This window comes from Salvia miltiorrhiza, chromosome 2 (genome assembly GCF_028751815.1).
Source record: "Salvia miltiorrhiza cultivar Shanhuang (shh) chromosome 2, IMPLAD_Smil_shh, whole genome shotgun sequence".
Lineage (NCBI taxonomy): Eukaryota > Viridiplantae > Streptophyta > Magnoliopsida > Lamiales > Lamiaceae > Salvia > Salvia miltiorrhiza.
In genome coordinates this window covers 56,694,011-56,709,547 of record NC_080388.1, presented here as the reverse complement: position 1 = coordinate 56,709,547, position 15,537 = coordinate 56,694,011, and the positions used below count along the sequence as shown (strand labels likewise).

Genomic DNA, 15,537 nt, shown 5'->3' with positions numbered 1-15,537 from the left:
AGATAAAAAAAAAATTTAAATCATACATTTATAGGTAACAAAAAAAAAAATTGACCGGGCGACGGCCTGGGGTGCCTGGCCTTTAGATCCGTCCCAGACCATGCATGATGCTTTTTTGTACAAGTCTAGATGCAAATTTTCAAGTGACACACTATAGCCAAATGTATAACCATGGTCCAGTTTATTTCAAGTTTTGCGATTAAGCTTGATTTTGAGAATTTGACGTCGTTGAGTTCGTTTTATATTAGAAACCGACGTAGGTCACACCATGCAAAAACATATCATATCATATTTTATATAAGTAATTACATACCATGAATTTCCTAGAAATCGGTTAAGTGCCAAATCAGAAATCCATGTTGATTAAATTAAATTAAATTAAATTAAATCGATGAAGCATATTGTTTTGCGCATGAATTACTTGAGTTTGAATTATATGACATGCTATATAAAATGAAGTCAACTTGTGAGATAGCCATATTAAACAATGAAACATAATATTTGGCCACTCATCTAAAAAACATAAATTTTGATCATTTTTTTAATATGTTTTAAGACTATTTTACCCTTAATTTGGCGGACTGAGTTAGGGTTACACGCGATTGAGCTTCGAGTTTGGACTCGCGGGTTATGATAGTACAATAGTGCCAATTGTGTCATTCATATAGTGTCAATTGTGTCATTCAGGCGTGGCTGCTGACTTTCATGCGGTCGCTGGCAATTGGTACAAATGGCACTAATAGTGCCAATTGTGCCATTCAAGCGCGGCCGTTGACTTTCCCGCGATTGCTGGAAGTTGGTACAAATGACACTATTAGTGCCAATTGTGCCATTCAAGCACTTCCCGCGGTCGCTGGCAATTATTACTTTTGGCACTAATAGTGCCAAGAGTACCTAACTCGTGCGCAAACTCGAATTCGGTCCGCCCTAATTAAAGAACAAAATAGTCCCTAAATGTAAAAAATGGCTAGATTTTGTGTTTTTCAAATTAGTGACTAAAATTTGTGTTTCCTTCTTCAAAATGGCTACGCGGATGTATTATTTCTAAAATTAATAGGCTTGAGAACGAATATTTCAAGCAATAAATCTTGTAAAGGCATGGCTAGTGTTGAATCAAGTTTTAATTTCAACGTCAATTGTGAACGAGAGAAATCAAGTTGAAACACGATATGATTCTAGAGAGAATTTATTTTCTTCTATTTTTTAAATGGGGTAATTGCCTGTAAATCCATAACGTTTACACGGAATTGGTTTTTGCTCCTATTTTAAAAAATCTGCCCATAAATACATAACCTTTCATTTGTGTCTTGTTTTTGTCCGGTCGCTGGTTTCCTCCAAATTTTAAACGATGTGGCATCGAAAAATGGCACTGTGGCATCGGAAATTGCACAGTACGACGCCAGAAATTGAATTAAAAAGGACGTTGTTTTCAATAAGCCTAAACGACGTCGTTTCTCTTCCTTTTAACATTCCAGATTCAAATTCCCAAATTACATTTCTAATTCGCTGGGTTAGGGTTCTTAGAAGTTCATCGGGCGCGGGCTATTGAGGGGGAAGACCGGTGATTTCGGGCGACAATCTATAAGGAAACATCCACAGTCTTCCATGGTCGACAACGAAGTCGTGTACCCGTAAGTATTCGCATCTTTATAGTTATGGAACCGTATTTGCGATAATTTTAGAAATTGATGTGTCTCATGTGACATTTTTTTGTATGCAGTGACTCTTTTTCTCTATTTATTCACCATGGAGGTTATTTTGATGAGTATGGGGGGTTTCCAGTGTATATGAATGGTTTTTACTTGGGTATTTTTGATTTGGTGTCTAATTCGTTTGATTATGATAAGCTTACCCATGCAGTGAAGTGTGTAGGGTATAAGTCATGGTCTAAATTGTTCTTCCGATATCCTAGGACAAACATGTTTGTTTTGATTGAAGGGGATGAACAAGTTAGACAACTGTTGAATCTTTTAAATGAATGCATTTATGTGATTAGTGTCTATGTGGATGGGGGAATTGATGATGGTTTTGGTAGATTGCAAAAGAACATAGAGAAGATAGATGTAACACACAATGCAATGTTTACCAACCCAGAAAAAAATAAGAAGCAACTAAATGAACCATAGAGGGTAGAAGGGGAAGGAATGCAAGATGAACAAGAAAATCAGTTTGTTAAGGGTAGTATAATAGATACTATTATGATAGAACCTGAATTAACACAAGTAGAAACTCAGGCTGGGGATGGAGACCTAACACAAGTAGAAACTCAGGCTGGGGAAGGGGTGGTTAGTGAGGCAGAGAGCTCTGACTTACATGAGATACTGGAGCAAGTAGAACAAGAGTTTATCACTGAAGGAAGGATAGGTGTTGAAGAGGGTCATAGGGAAGGTGATAGATGGAGGGTAGAAGATGAGGGTGAGAGGGTAAATGCTAGAGGGACTGTAGAAGATGAGGGAATGGAAGATGACAGTGATGATGATGATGGGCTAAGTGATGCAGACTTAGAAAATGATGACCCTAAATATTTAAATGCTAGAAGAATGAGAAAGGAAACTGATGATGAATAAATAAATAGGTTAATGAGGCAGTTAAATGAACCAGACATTGCTGACGAGGCTGAAAGTGAATATGAAGCTAGTGACAATGATATGAACAATGATGAAACTTATCCTGGGATGGAAGCTCCTAAGATTAACAGTAATAGGATTTTTTATGACCCTAATTGGGATCACAAGACTCTGAAAATTGTTCTTGGAATGAGATTCCAAGATGGGTATCAGTATAGGGATGCATTGACCATTTGGAATATAGAACAAGGTAAGTTTGTCCATTTTAGGAAAGTGAGTAAAACTCAGTGTTTTGCAAAATGTACTCCACCATGTCAGTGGAAGATTTATGGCAGTGTAGTGAAAAAGGATTAATCTTTCATGATAAAGACATACCATGGTGATCACTCATGCCCTAGGCATATGAATAATAAGCTTCTCACAAGCAAGTGGATAGCCAAGAAATACTTGAATGTATTTAGGACTAGAGCTAATTTCTCAGTTACTGATATTAGGCAGGACATCGTTGAGAGATTTCAATATGACATACCTAGGGACATGTTGTACAAGGCTAAGGTCAGGGCTAAGGAATGGTTGATGGGTAGTGTTGATTACCATTATGGGTTGATAAGAAAATATTGTGCAGAACTTAGGAGAAGTAACAATGAAGGTAGGTTTGAGTTGTTGCTGGGAGAAGACCATGTATTCAAGGGGTTATATGTGGGGTTTAGTTCATTTGTAAAGGGGTTTAAGGTAAGTTGTAGGCCTATCATTGGCCTTGATGGGCGTCACTTGAAAACTTTTCTAGGAAGGGTACCGTTGTGTGCCATTGCCAAAGATGACAATGAGCAAATGTTTCCAATTGCATGGACAACATGTGCACTTGAAAATGAGGAGTACTGGCCCTGGTTCATAAAGATTTTGATGCATGACCTAGGGGTTGGAGATGGTTTGAACTATGCATTCATTTCTGACCAGCAAAAAATAAGTATCAAATTAATTGATATCCCATTATTTGATACTTAATGTTTGTAATAACTACTGATATTCCATTGTTTGATGCTTAATATTTGTATAGGGGCTAGAGAAGGTTGTGAAAGAGCTAGCTCATAATGCAGAGCATAGGAATTGCTCTAGACACATCTACATGAACTGGAAGAAAAGCCACAAAGGTACAACCTTGAAGAACATCTTCCTCAAGGTTTGCAGAAGTACCTATGTGGAGAAATACAACAGTCATTTATTGGAGATGAAGAGGGAGAGTATTCATGCCTACGAGGACTTTGTGTCTAGGACACCAACATGTTTTGTAAACCATTCATTTCCACATTTGTGAAGTCAAATATGATAGACAACATCTCAGAGACTTTCAACGGCTACATACTCAATGCAAGAGGAAAGCATGTCATACACATGCTTGAGGAAATAAGAAGCAACCTGATGGTGAGACAAGTAAAGAAAAGGGATGACATCTTAAAAAGTGACAGATACCATCTGTCCAAACATAAGGAAGAAGCTAGAGAAGTATAGGAAAAAAAATACCAGATTGTATTGCTAAGCCATCTCTTGACAACAAGTTTGAGGTTTCTACTACCAAGCCAGGTAATATGTATGTTAATAACTGTTTGATTTATATTCAAGTATTAATTGTTGGAATTTGCTATTGTAGGCTTGTGGTGAATGTGAATAACAACACTTGCACTTGTAGAGAATGAGATATAACTGGTATCCCATGCATCCATATTGTTAGTGCACTACACTTTATGGGGAGGGACCCAATGGAGATGGTGCATGAGTATTACTGTGTGTCTAGGTACTTGAAGGTATATGAAAGTGGCTTAGTGCCAATCAGAGGTGAACCTATGTGGCAAGAGGTAGACCCAGTGGAAGAGGTGGAAGAAGTGATTCAGTGAAGTTTTTTTTCAGGGAGATGAACTTTGCAAGATCAGCAGTTGGGATATACATTCGTGAAACTACAAGAAATCAATACATAAGTGCCCCCAGGTCAAGTGATCTTAGGGTGGTACAAGCAAGGAGTAAATTAGCAGGCACATCAATTGGAAATCAGACATGAAATTGTTTACCTTTTTTTTTTTTTTTTCCTGCATTGATTGGCAAACTTATGACTTACCTTTTGATGATGCAAACAATGAATGTTGATAATTGTGTAAACATTATGTTAAGTATGTTAATGCAACAACCATTCATTTTGTTTATCATTTTGTGTTCATGAGTATTTCTTTAAATTGAAAGTCATTTCATTCCATCAAAACAACATGAATACAACTTGCATATTACACATTCATGAACATTATTATAAGCTTTGTCATTTAAGACAAAATATTCATTGCCAAAAAACCAAATACTAAGCCTAACATGAAGTAAGTAATCCTAAGTTTATATTGAAGTTTCCTACTTTGAATCTCTTGGTCTTTCATCACAAGTTTAATTTCTTCAACCTCATCACACTTCACCTCAAACATTTCCATCAATTCTTCATACTTTTCAGCTTTCGTTTTTCCAATAAGTGTGCAAAATTTTAGCTCTTCGTAGGCTTTATCTCTTTGAAGAATTATGTTGTTCATGGTCATCTTGTAGTAAGTACTTAACTCTGGATCCAACCATCTCCAAAATCCACATTTTTCAAACTACAAAATATATAAAAAAAAGATGAAAAACAATGTCAAATCAAAACCAAGCATGAAAACTTAAAAGAAACATACCATTCTTTGACTACAACTATAAAACCGCCTCTCAGGATTCTTTTGAGTGTGGGAGGTGTCGATTGAAGCTGGGATTTCATGCCCACAAAGAACTTTTTCAGAACCTCCACGATTCACGCTCGAAATTGAACTGGAAGGTGTAGACGGCATTGAAACGAATCACAAATCCCTACCTAATAGGTCAAAATTTGAAGGGCAAGCACAAAGGGTACCGCGATTCGCTCAAGATTCACGCTAGTTCCAGTGAAATCGTGTAAGAACCCTAGAAATTGGAAGCCCTATCGAATAGAGGACATAAATTCGAATATGGAATGTTAAAAGGAAGAGAAGTAACGTTGTTTTGGCTTATTAAAAACGGCGTCGTTTTTAATTCAATTTACGACGTCCTACAGTGCAATTTCTAATGCCACAATGTCATTTTCCGATGCCACGTCATTTAAAATTTGGGGAAACCGTCGACCAGACAAAAACAAGACACAAATGAAAGGTTATGTATTTAGGGGCGAATTTTTTAAAATATGAGCAAAAACCAATTCCGTGTAAACGTTATGGATTTACAGGAAATTACCCCATTTTAAAAAATTGAATGCCTTTTTTCTACATTTGGACTCAGAAATCCGATTTATAGCCCATTGTTTAAATCTAATAACAAGTTCATTTAGCTCGATTCATGAGCTCAAATGCTCGTTTAATATCTCTTATTGACATGTTCAAGCCAACTAAAAACAAAGAGGATAACTGGACGTGGGTTGTAGAAAGTAGTGAAATTTACTCCTCGAAGTCGGTTTATTTGAAGATCGAAAAGAGAGCAAGTTAAGGAAGATGGGCAGATGAAAATCCAAAAAATATCTAGTACAAGTTCGCTCCAAGCAAGACAAGCTCATTTTGTTGGAAACTTCTTCAAAATAGAATTTCAACAAAAATTAATATATTTAACTTAATTTCGATTGTCAAATAAGCTCTAATTTCGTTGAAAGTCAAACCTAGGAGAAAATTGTAACAAAAATATAAATTCATATATTTTTTGGTTTAATTGAAAATTCAAGTTAAAATTACAATTTTTTTCAAATTTCGAGTATTTTTTGGCCATAACCCCTAATAAAAATAAGTCCATTCTTCTATTATAACACACTCTTTATTAAAACTAGTATCATTACTAATCATATACACTCTTACTAGTGTATTACCCGTCGAAATTCGACGGGTACATATTTTCTTGTAATTTATATATTTTATGTTATTCTTATGATAATTATATAAAATAATTTTTTATGTAAATTATTTATATAATTAATTAAATTAGTAATACATTTTAAATTATAGTAATGTCAACAACTTTTAGCAATTAAATTATTAATTTTGTTGAGATCATAAAAATACCCATTAGTTTTCATATGAAATTTTATAAAAAATTGACGCGTAAGAAATAAAAAGAGAGTAGAAATACATATAAATTTGACATAGGTATCATATAATTCCGAACTTCTAAAAGCATAACTAATTATGAAAATAATATCGCCTGATATTTAAAAGACCATAACTGATTTATCGAACATCGTATCATTTGGAGTTTTAAGACCAACCAAGTTGTGGGCATCAGCTCGTCGCAAACTTAACAGATCACCTCTAACTTCTGTGCATCATCTTGTTTGAAACTTGAAAGAGAATCATCTCGTCTAAAACTTGAAAGAGCATCATCTCGTCTGGAGTTTTGAGCATCATCTCATCTAGAGTTTGAGAGACCATCATCAAATATGAAATTATATTCAACCATGACTCCAATTGTCAACTATCTAACAAACATAACTCTAACAATTTAGATATTTTATTTATATATGTAATTTTATTAGTTCAAACTCTAAGAAAAGAGAAGAGTTCTTAAAGCAGTAAAAGAGAGAGCGTGTGCTTTATTTCATCATCGTAGGTATTTATAGGCATTACAGTTGGGGTAAAGTAGTAAATTCGTTTGGTCATCTATTCTGCATGCTCGCCATTAAACTAATTAAGGCTATTATTAGATTATAACTTGTCAGGTCGTTGTCCCCTAATTACTGAGCTGGATTCTGTCCTCATCATCCCGCTCTAACTCTAATGACTTAGCTCTGACTCTGGATCTGGAGACTTGGCTCTGGCTCTGACTTTAATGACTTAGCTCTGGAATCTCTGCCCTGGCAACTTGGCTCTGGCCCTCTTCTTTGGAACCTCTGCTCTGGTTAGCACTGGCTCTGACATCTCTGCTCTGGCAACGTGGCTCTGACCCTCTGCTCTGGAAGCTCTGCTCTGGTTAGCTCTGGCTCTGGCAGCTCTGCTCTGGAAGCTCTGCTATGGCAACTCTGCTCTGGAAGCTTTACTCTGGCAACTCAAAATGGTATTATATGGACCCCAATCAACTGTAATTTACATATTCCGTCGAAAGGCTTATAACATATCTTTCACAAGTCAGAAACAAATTTTATTCAAATACGAAGCACTAAAATTACACAGCAAAAGGTTTGCTTTGCTCCCTAAACACAGCAAAAGAAGAACAAAAGTACCTTGTGTTGGCTGAAAAAATACGATGCAGCGTAAATCATTATTAACTAAGGAATTTATAGCTAAAAATCTAGGTATGCAATTAAAACTTATAAATATCGGAAAAGCGAGGATTAAGAATGTAGGTATGCAATTAACTAAGGCCTAATCTGGCGATTTGGCTCTGGATCTAGCGACTTGGCTCTGGCTCTGACTTTAATGACTTAGCTCTGGAATCTCTGCTCTGGAAGCTCTGCTCTGGCAACTTGGCTCTGGCCCTCTGCTTTGGAAGCTTTGCTCTGGTTTGCTCTGGCTCTGGCAGCTCTGCTCTGGAAGCTCTGCTATGTCAACTCTGCTCTGACAGCTCTCCTCTGGAAGCTTTGCTCTGGCAACTATGCTCTGGTAACTTTGCTCTGGCATCTCTGCTCTGGTAGCTCTGCTCTGGCATCTCTACTCTGGCAACTTGGCTCTGGCCCTTTGCTCTGGATACTCTGCTCTGGCAACTCTGCTAAAAATCTAGGTTATAAGTTTCCATTGTTAAAATTCTTTCCAAAATTTATTTTTTCTAAAATAATAATCATTCTATATTTAAAATAGTGAAACGTGTTATTAAATTAGGAAACTAATTTAATACTTACCAAAGGTGTGTAGGAAGAATCACGACAGATTCAGAAATGAAGGTATCAAAACAGAGAAGTCGTCGGTGGGGTGGGGGTCGACGGCACGGTGGACGAACTCCAGGGCTCAGCGGCGACTATTTCGCCGGAGTCTAGAAGAAGGAACGACAACGGGTTATAGGAAAAAGAAATCTTAGGGCTCTTGTATTAATTGCTTCGAATGGAGAATTCTCATGGGTTTAAGAAGTGGAAACATAATCGAACTAATTAAGGAATGGAAGAGGGAGTCAGAGATGAGGCGGAGCAACGCCGCCCTTAGGACGGCGGCGACGCCGGAATTTAGAGGGAGAAAGAGGCGGGCAGTTTAAGGGGGGAATTAGGGCTCGATTTGAGTGTGCAATCGACTTTAGAGAGAGAAAAGGATTGAGAGAAGAGAGAGACAGTGAAGGGGAAGACGACGCCGACCGGATTCAGGGACGACGGCGATGGGGTGAGGAAGAGGGAGGCGTGACTTTTGTTTTAAAAGTGAGAATGAGAATATATAGATTGGATTCTCAAATGCCACTTTGGAGATTGAGATTGAAAAGAAAGAATTTGAGGCTTGTCACGTAGGCTAAGGTCTAATCGTATTATAGAATATATTATTATTATTATTATTATTATTATTATTATTATTATTATTATTATTATTATTATTATTATTATAGTAATGGACGAACAGAAACAAATAAAGTTTGCAGAAATGAAAAATATATTTTTCTTCCCTATATAAATAAAATGTATGGATTTATTTTATAAAAAATAAAAATAAAATTTTAATTATTTTGATAGACATAAAATAAGATTTTGTTTTAAATTAATCAGTTTACAGAATTTGTGCCTTATTATGCAAACATGTAAATCAATGACCGGACCCATTTATAATTTACATATACGTGCATGTCTCAATTCAAACTTAATTTAAAATTAATTTTATTGAAAATTAAGAATATAAATATTATATATATATATATATATACACACAATATAATATATTGCAACATATACATATAATATGTACGGTATTGAGAAATATAAAATTAATAACAAATATACATCTAATCACTAACATTCAATTAAAATAATTTATCATATATAGATTATAATTTTTTTCTTATCAGACATATAAATCTAATTTTTATCTAGAAAAAATAAATAATAAAATTTATTAATTTAGATTATATGTAATGTTAATATTATTATATATATATACATTTATTATTAATTATATTTATTATGATTAATGAATCTTTATATAGAATGTAATAGTTAATTAATTAATAAATGATGAAGATTATATATGGTAAATTTTGAAATGGTGAGATTTGAGATATGCCACATAGGTTAAGGCTTAATCCTATTATATGGAGTAATAGATAGATGGACAGGGAATATATTATCTTCGTCCTATAAGGATGTTTTTTTTTTCTCGATCGCCTTATAAAAGTATGTATAATTTATTTTTTAATGAGTTTGGTTTTTTTTTTAATTATTATTATCGCGAGTTTGCACAATTTATTTAAAATTTAATATGAGCTCATTAGTCATAAATTCATAATTATGATTCACTTTATTTCTCCCCTCCACTCATCAATCGGAATAGAAATGAACCTAATTTATTAAAAATTTAAAATTTAAAATTTATGTCGAAGGTGGAGGCCTCAAATCTTGTGTAACCTATGTAGCATCGACAACCAATTGGGCGCAAAACCCCGCAAACTATTCCAAAACCTCAGTTGGAAGCATCAGCTGCAAATGCCGCTTTCAATTCCCCAAACAATTTGAAGTTGAACACCATGTCCCCGTCCGCTCGCCTCACTCTCCTTTCTCTCCTTTCTGCCACCGCTACCCTCTACTTCCTCTACAAATCCCGCAATCGCCAACGCCGCCTCCTCACGCACCTCCGCCGCGCCGTCGTTGGAACCCACTGCCACGCTCCTCCCAAGAGAGGCAAACTCTTCTTCTTATCACAGACCAACACTTCCAAAGTCCTCGCGCAGCGCCTCCACGCTCTCTTGACCCTCAACGACATCCCTTTTGATCTTGTCGACCCCAAAGACTACGAGCCTGAGGATTTATGCAAAGAAACCCTCGTTTTGGTCGTCGCGTCGACGTGGGACAACGGCGGCCCCCCTCATGATGGGGCTTTCTTGGTGAATTGGCTGGCCGAGAGTGCTGATGATTTTCGGGTTGGGGCGCTCGTGCTCAAGGACTGCAGATTTGCTGTTTTTGGGGTGGGGAGTGGGAGTTACGGGGAGACGTTTAATGCCGTGGCCAGAGATGTTGCGGCGAAGTTGCGGAAGCTTGGGGGTAGAGAGCTGGTGGAGTTGGAGGAGGGAGATGTGGATTTGGGGGATTTGAATGGGGTGTTTGATCGGTGGAGTCAGAAGATTCTTGAGGTTTTGAATGGTAATTTAAAAGAAAATGAGCAGGGTTTGGAAAATTATGTAGTTGAGAGTGAGAGTGAAGGAGATTTTAGCGAGGAAGATGATGATGAGGTGGAAGAATCGGATGTTGTTGATCTTGAGGATATCGCTGGAAAGGGGCCTTCAAGAAGATCAGCAGTGGCAGCTAAGGCTAATGGGGCAGTGAATGGACATACTGTGAATGGGGAGAAAGAAATGGTGACTCCGGTGATACGGGCAAATTTAGAGAAGCAGGTAAAAACTCGTATATGAATCAGTGTGTTGATTTCAGAATCAGTCAACATAATTTTGTGTTACATACGCTTCAAATGCTCTGGTGGTCTGTTTCTATTACATGAACTATTGTCTTAACTGGTTGATGTTGGTGGCAGGGGTATAAAGTTATTGGCTCTCACAGTGGGGTTAAAATTTGTAGATGGACCAAGTCCCAGCTTAGAGGGCGTGGAGGATGTTACAAGCACTCTTTTTATGGTATTGAGAGTCACAGGTAAGCTTGTTTGTGTTGTGGGCGACTGTTATTTAACTTGGAGGTTTGGATTGTGTTTATGTGTTCCTGTATTCATGTAATATATTCTGTTAGACTACCTATTTATCACCAATAATGCTACAATTATCCTGATCTACATATGCGGTTTCAGTAATTCAATTTCTTGAGTCTCTAAAGCTACTCAGCTTATTTATGAGACATATGTTTGCCTCTTCTTTTAAGATCGAAAGCCACAGTACTAATATAACTGCAGGTTTATCCAAGGCCACTACATTCCATTTTAATATCAATGACTTTCATTTATGACTTTGATTGTTTACATCTCTAGGTGCATGGAGGCTACCCCTAGTTTAGCATGTGCAAACAAATGTGTCTTTTGTTGGAGACATCACACAAATCCCGTAGGGAAGAGTTGGCAGTGGAAGATGGATGATCCATTGGTAATCGTTGACACCGCAATTGATCTACATACAAAAATGATAAAGCAGATGAAAGGAGTTCCAGGTAAGGCTGATAAGTGTTTTTTAAATATCGAAATCTTTCAATTTCCAGTTTTTACTATGCTCAAAGAAATGGCTAAAACACCTCACTCTAATAAGATAACTCTACAAATATATGAGAGGATTGCGAGAATGCATGATGCATGCTTTTGCGCGCTGTATATAAGTTACAAATAGTTGTAAGTAATACAGACTGTTGAAGAGTGTATCATCTTTATAAAAAATTTATGTACGTGTACTTCTTTTGAGGTCCTGATCTGAGTTTAACGATAAGAATCCCTTGCTAAATTTTGAGAATTGTGTCAAGAATGTTCAGATAAGATATAGATTTTATCGATGTTTCCTGTGGAGTGTATTAAATGTTCAGTTCAAAATTTTCTTGAAGATATATTAGTTGTAATTGTAGCACACTTTGACAGAAAAGTGGTTGGTATGCTGTTTTGTCAATCTTTTACATATCTGTTCGTTCTTTCTTTGTCTTAGCCTTTTTTTTTGGTTCAAGGAGATAATATATGTCAATATTTTCTTTGTTAATTTTCTTTCTCTGCTTTTGAGTTGCTTTGTGAGGCTTTAAGCTGGTTGTTGGTATTGCTGATAATTGACTAAGCTATTCAAAACTTCAAATATGCACAGGTGTAAAGGCAGAACGTCTATCCGAGGGCCTTTCTCCTAGACATTGTGCCTTATCACTTGTTGGTGAACCTATCATGTATCCGGAGATCAACACTCTTGTCGATGAGCTACATAGGAGGCGAATCTCAACTTTTCTTGTGACAAATGCTCAGTTTCCTGAAAAAATTATGTCATTGAAACCTATCACGCAGGTGTGCTTTTTCTGTCTTCTTTTCTCCATTTGTTTAAGTGGAAAACATGTTTTGAGAAGAGCATAAAACATGGATGGCAATTTTCGTCCCAATAGATGACAGATAAGGTCTAACACCTTTTCTATTTGGATCGTGCAGCTCTATGTGAGTGTAGATGCTGCAACTAAGGATAGCTTGAAGGCTATTGATAGACCGCTCTTCGGGGACTTCTGGGAGAGATTTCTCGTGAGTAAATTACTAGAACTAGATGGTGTTTTTATATTTAGAAGTTACATTAGTGTTATGAATATCTAACTCTATGTCATATAATATCTGGGAGCAGACATTAAGTATTTGGGAAAAACGCAAGAAAAGGATTATTCAAGCTCCGATGTTGAAAAACTTTATCAATCTTTTGTCCCCAAAAGAAAAAAGAAATCTGAATAATACAAACAATAGTTCTCCCTTTTTCGGGTGCAAGATGAAAAAAATCCTGTGAATTGCGAGTTTGGAACTTTGGATGAAGTTTGTCCTAGAATTGATTCTGTTTTTTATAGAGGACACATATCAAGTTTTTCAAATATTTGCTTTATGCATGGTTTTGTATATCCATTTAGTGGTATTTTGTTATTTCTATTACCTATTTATTCTTAATAACCCAAAATGATCAAGAATTACCTTTCCAGTCACTTGTATTACATGCCAGATTGGTGTTTATAGGTATTTTGATAGCTTATTACCTTAATCTCTTACAACCTGAAATGCTTAAGAAATATCTTTCCGATCAATTGTATCATATGGCAGTTTGGTATTTATTAGTAATTTGATATTTTCTGACCTTTTAATCTGTTATACCTCTAAATGCTTTAAGTATTACTTTCCGATCGATTGTATCATATGACGGATTGGCATTTTGTTATTTATTACCTCTTAATCACTTGTAACCCAAAATTCTTAAAAATTACCTTCTCGATCAATTGTATCATATGATGGGTTCTACAGCTTCTCTTAGGAATCCTTGACTTCATGAAACCTTAGACTCCTTCATCAACATTTAGTCACCTTTACTTCCAATTTCTAGTGAAGGAAACATCGTCCATCAGTGACATGCATAGTTTATTTACAGCTGGATATTTGTCGCATCATCGCATCTCAGGTTTTCATCATGGTTATTTTACTCTATCCTGTCATGTTAGTAATCCCAAAACTGATTTCTTTGATATAACGTGCCTAAGTTGAGGTATTCTGAAATGAATGTCAGGACTCTTTGAAAGCACTGAAAGAGAAGCAACAGCGAACTGTGTATCGCTTGACATTAGTAAAAGGATGGAATACAGAAGATATAGATGCTTATTCCAGCCTATTTGATGTCGGAAATCCTGATTTTATTGAAATTAAAGGGGTGACGTACTGTGGATCGTAAGATTCTCTCCCATACTAGGATTCTTTTTGTCTTTAACTTTTGTTTATTGATTTCACAAGAAGAATTCTATTACAGGTCAGCCACATCGAAGCTAACAATGGAAAATGTTCCATGGCATTATGATGTAAAAGAGTTTTCAGAAGCGATTGCTCGAAAGAGTGATGGGGCATATGAGGTTGCCTGTGAGCATGTCCATTCGTGTTGTGTTCTTTTGGCTAAAGTTGACAAATTTAAGGTCAATGGCCAGTGGCATACATGGATAGACTATGAGAAGTTCCATGACCTGGTACGTAATTCAGCTTGTAGTTCCGCATGCCTCTTAGATTGTTTTTTGCCATTAATTGCTGAAATTTGTCTATTTTTGAATTGAAGGTATCAACTGGAGAACCATTTACCAGTAACGATTACATGGCTCCTACACCATCCTGGGCTGTCTATGGAGCAGAGGAAGGCGGTTTCGATCCACAGCATACTCGCTATAGAAAAGAACGGCACCACAAATCTGCACGCTGAACAGGTGTGTTTTGAATTTCAAAGGTTTTTTGAGACATCTTCGTCTGCCTTCAGCAGAAATGTTGATGCTGAAGATGTCATTCTTTAGACAAGGTCCATGGGGCGACCCTCGATATAATTGTGCTCCGACATGGAGAACACACAGATGGGATGATTTTGAACCCAGCAAAGACTAAATGAGACATGTATTAGGTTTCGTCTATTATCCTCTTACAGCAAAAGCCAAAGGAGTTGAAATTTTTGAGGCTAATTCATTTTTAGATAGGTCCGAAGAGAAGTTGAAAAAAGCAGCTTGCTTATTAATGATTGGCCATATAGTTGAACTTCTGCAAATGTTTTGTATTCGGTTATAAGAAATTTTGTAATTTTATTATAAGAATCAATTTCATTCGGTTATAAGAAATTTTGTAATTTTATTCGGTTATAAGAAAATTTCCAGATTTCTTGTAATTTGATTCTCTCTATTTCTGCATGTATTTTGCGCTAAAATCTCTGTATATGTGATGCAAGAGAAGTGAAAGAATATGTACTTTTTGAGTTGGAGAATGAATATGTACTGCTGTGAAAATCTGTAAATAAGTTTTTTTCTTCTAAACTTTTCTACTCATCTCATCTTTCTTTCCCACAGTACACCAACCAAATTATCACTTTATGAATGATAGATTGTTGTTTGTGTTTCAATTCATCTTCTGCAGAGAAAAAATAGGATTAAATATTATTTATTAGGTATTTAATTTAGAGATTATGAATTATAAAGTAAAATAATAAATTTTATAATTATTTATTTATTATTATTTTAAATACAGAGATATACTGAATTAAAAGAGCGCTAAGAATATAATAATCTAAATGCACATTGCAAAGTTTGTTTTCTAGAACCTTCAAGATATGTCCCTAAGGGGACACCAAGCGGTGCGAACTTCTATTTACGAACATTGAGGTTCAGGGA

General features: G+C 36.0%; 1 protein-coding gene across 2 annotated transcripts; it reads left to right on the top strand.

The window, feature by feature from the left end:
• The first annotated feature begins 10,084 nt into the window (after nucleotides 1–10,084).
• Nucleotides 10,085–15,038, top strand: LOC131010520 (S-adenosyl-L-methionine-dependent tRNA 4-demethylwyosine synthase). 2 transcript variants are annotated; one of them, XM_057938076.1, is made up of 9 exons: nucleotides 10,091–11,096; nucleotides 11,234–11,349; nucleotides 11,678–11,853; nucleotides 12,483–12,673; nucleotides 12,812–12,898; nucleotides 13,914–14,071; nucleotides 14,151–14,361; nucleotides 14,448–14,592; nucleotides 14,677–15,038. In XM_057938076.1, exons 1-8 carry the CDS (start codon nucleotides 10,233–10,235, stop codon nucleotides 14,586–14,588), a joined length of 1,944 nt encoding a protein of 647 aa, XP_057794059.1. In that variant the 5' UTR covers nucleotides 10,091–10,232; the 3' UTR covers nucleotides 14,589–14,592; nucleotides 14,677–15,038. The 2 variants fall into 2 exon arrangements, with proteins under 2 accessions (XP_057794057.1, XP_057794059.1); XM_057938074.1 differs by having other exon boundaries at nucleotides 10,085–11,096; nucleotides 14,448–15,038.
• Nucleotides 15,039–15,537: the final 499 nt, after the last annotated feature.

Bases quoted from the DNA above. Each gene is read 5' to 3' on its own strand.
- LOC131010520 (XM_057938074.1), top strand. From the start codon at position 10,233: ATGTCCCCGTCCGCTCGCCTCACTCTCCTTTCTCTCCTTTCTGCCACC. The intron at 14,072-14,150 runs GTAAGATTCTCT...ATTCTATTACAG, and splicing joins GGGGTGACGTACTGTGGATC to GTCAGCCACATCGAAGCTAA. The intron at 14,362-14,447 runs GTACGTAATTCA...TTTGAATTGAAG, and splicing joins ATGAGAAGTTCCATGACCTG to GTATCAACTGGAGAACCATT.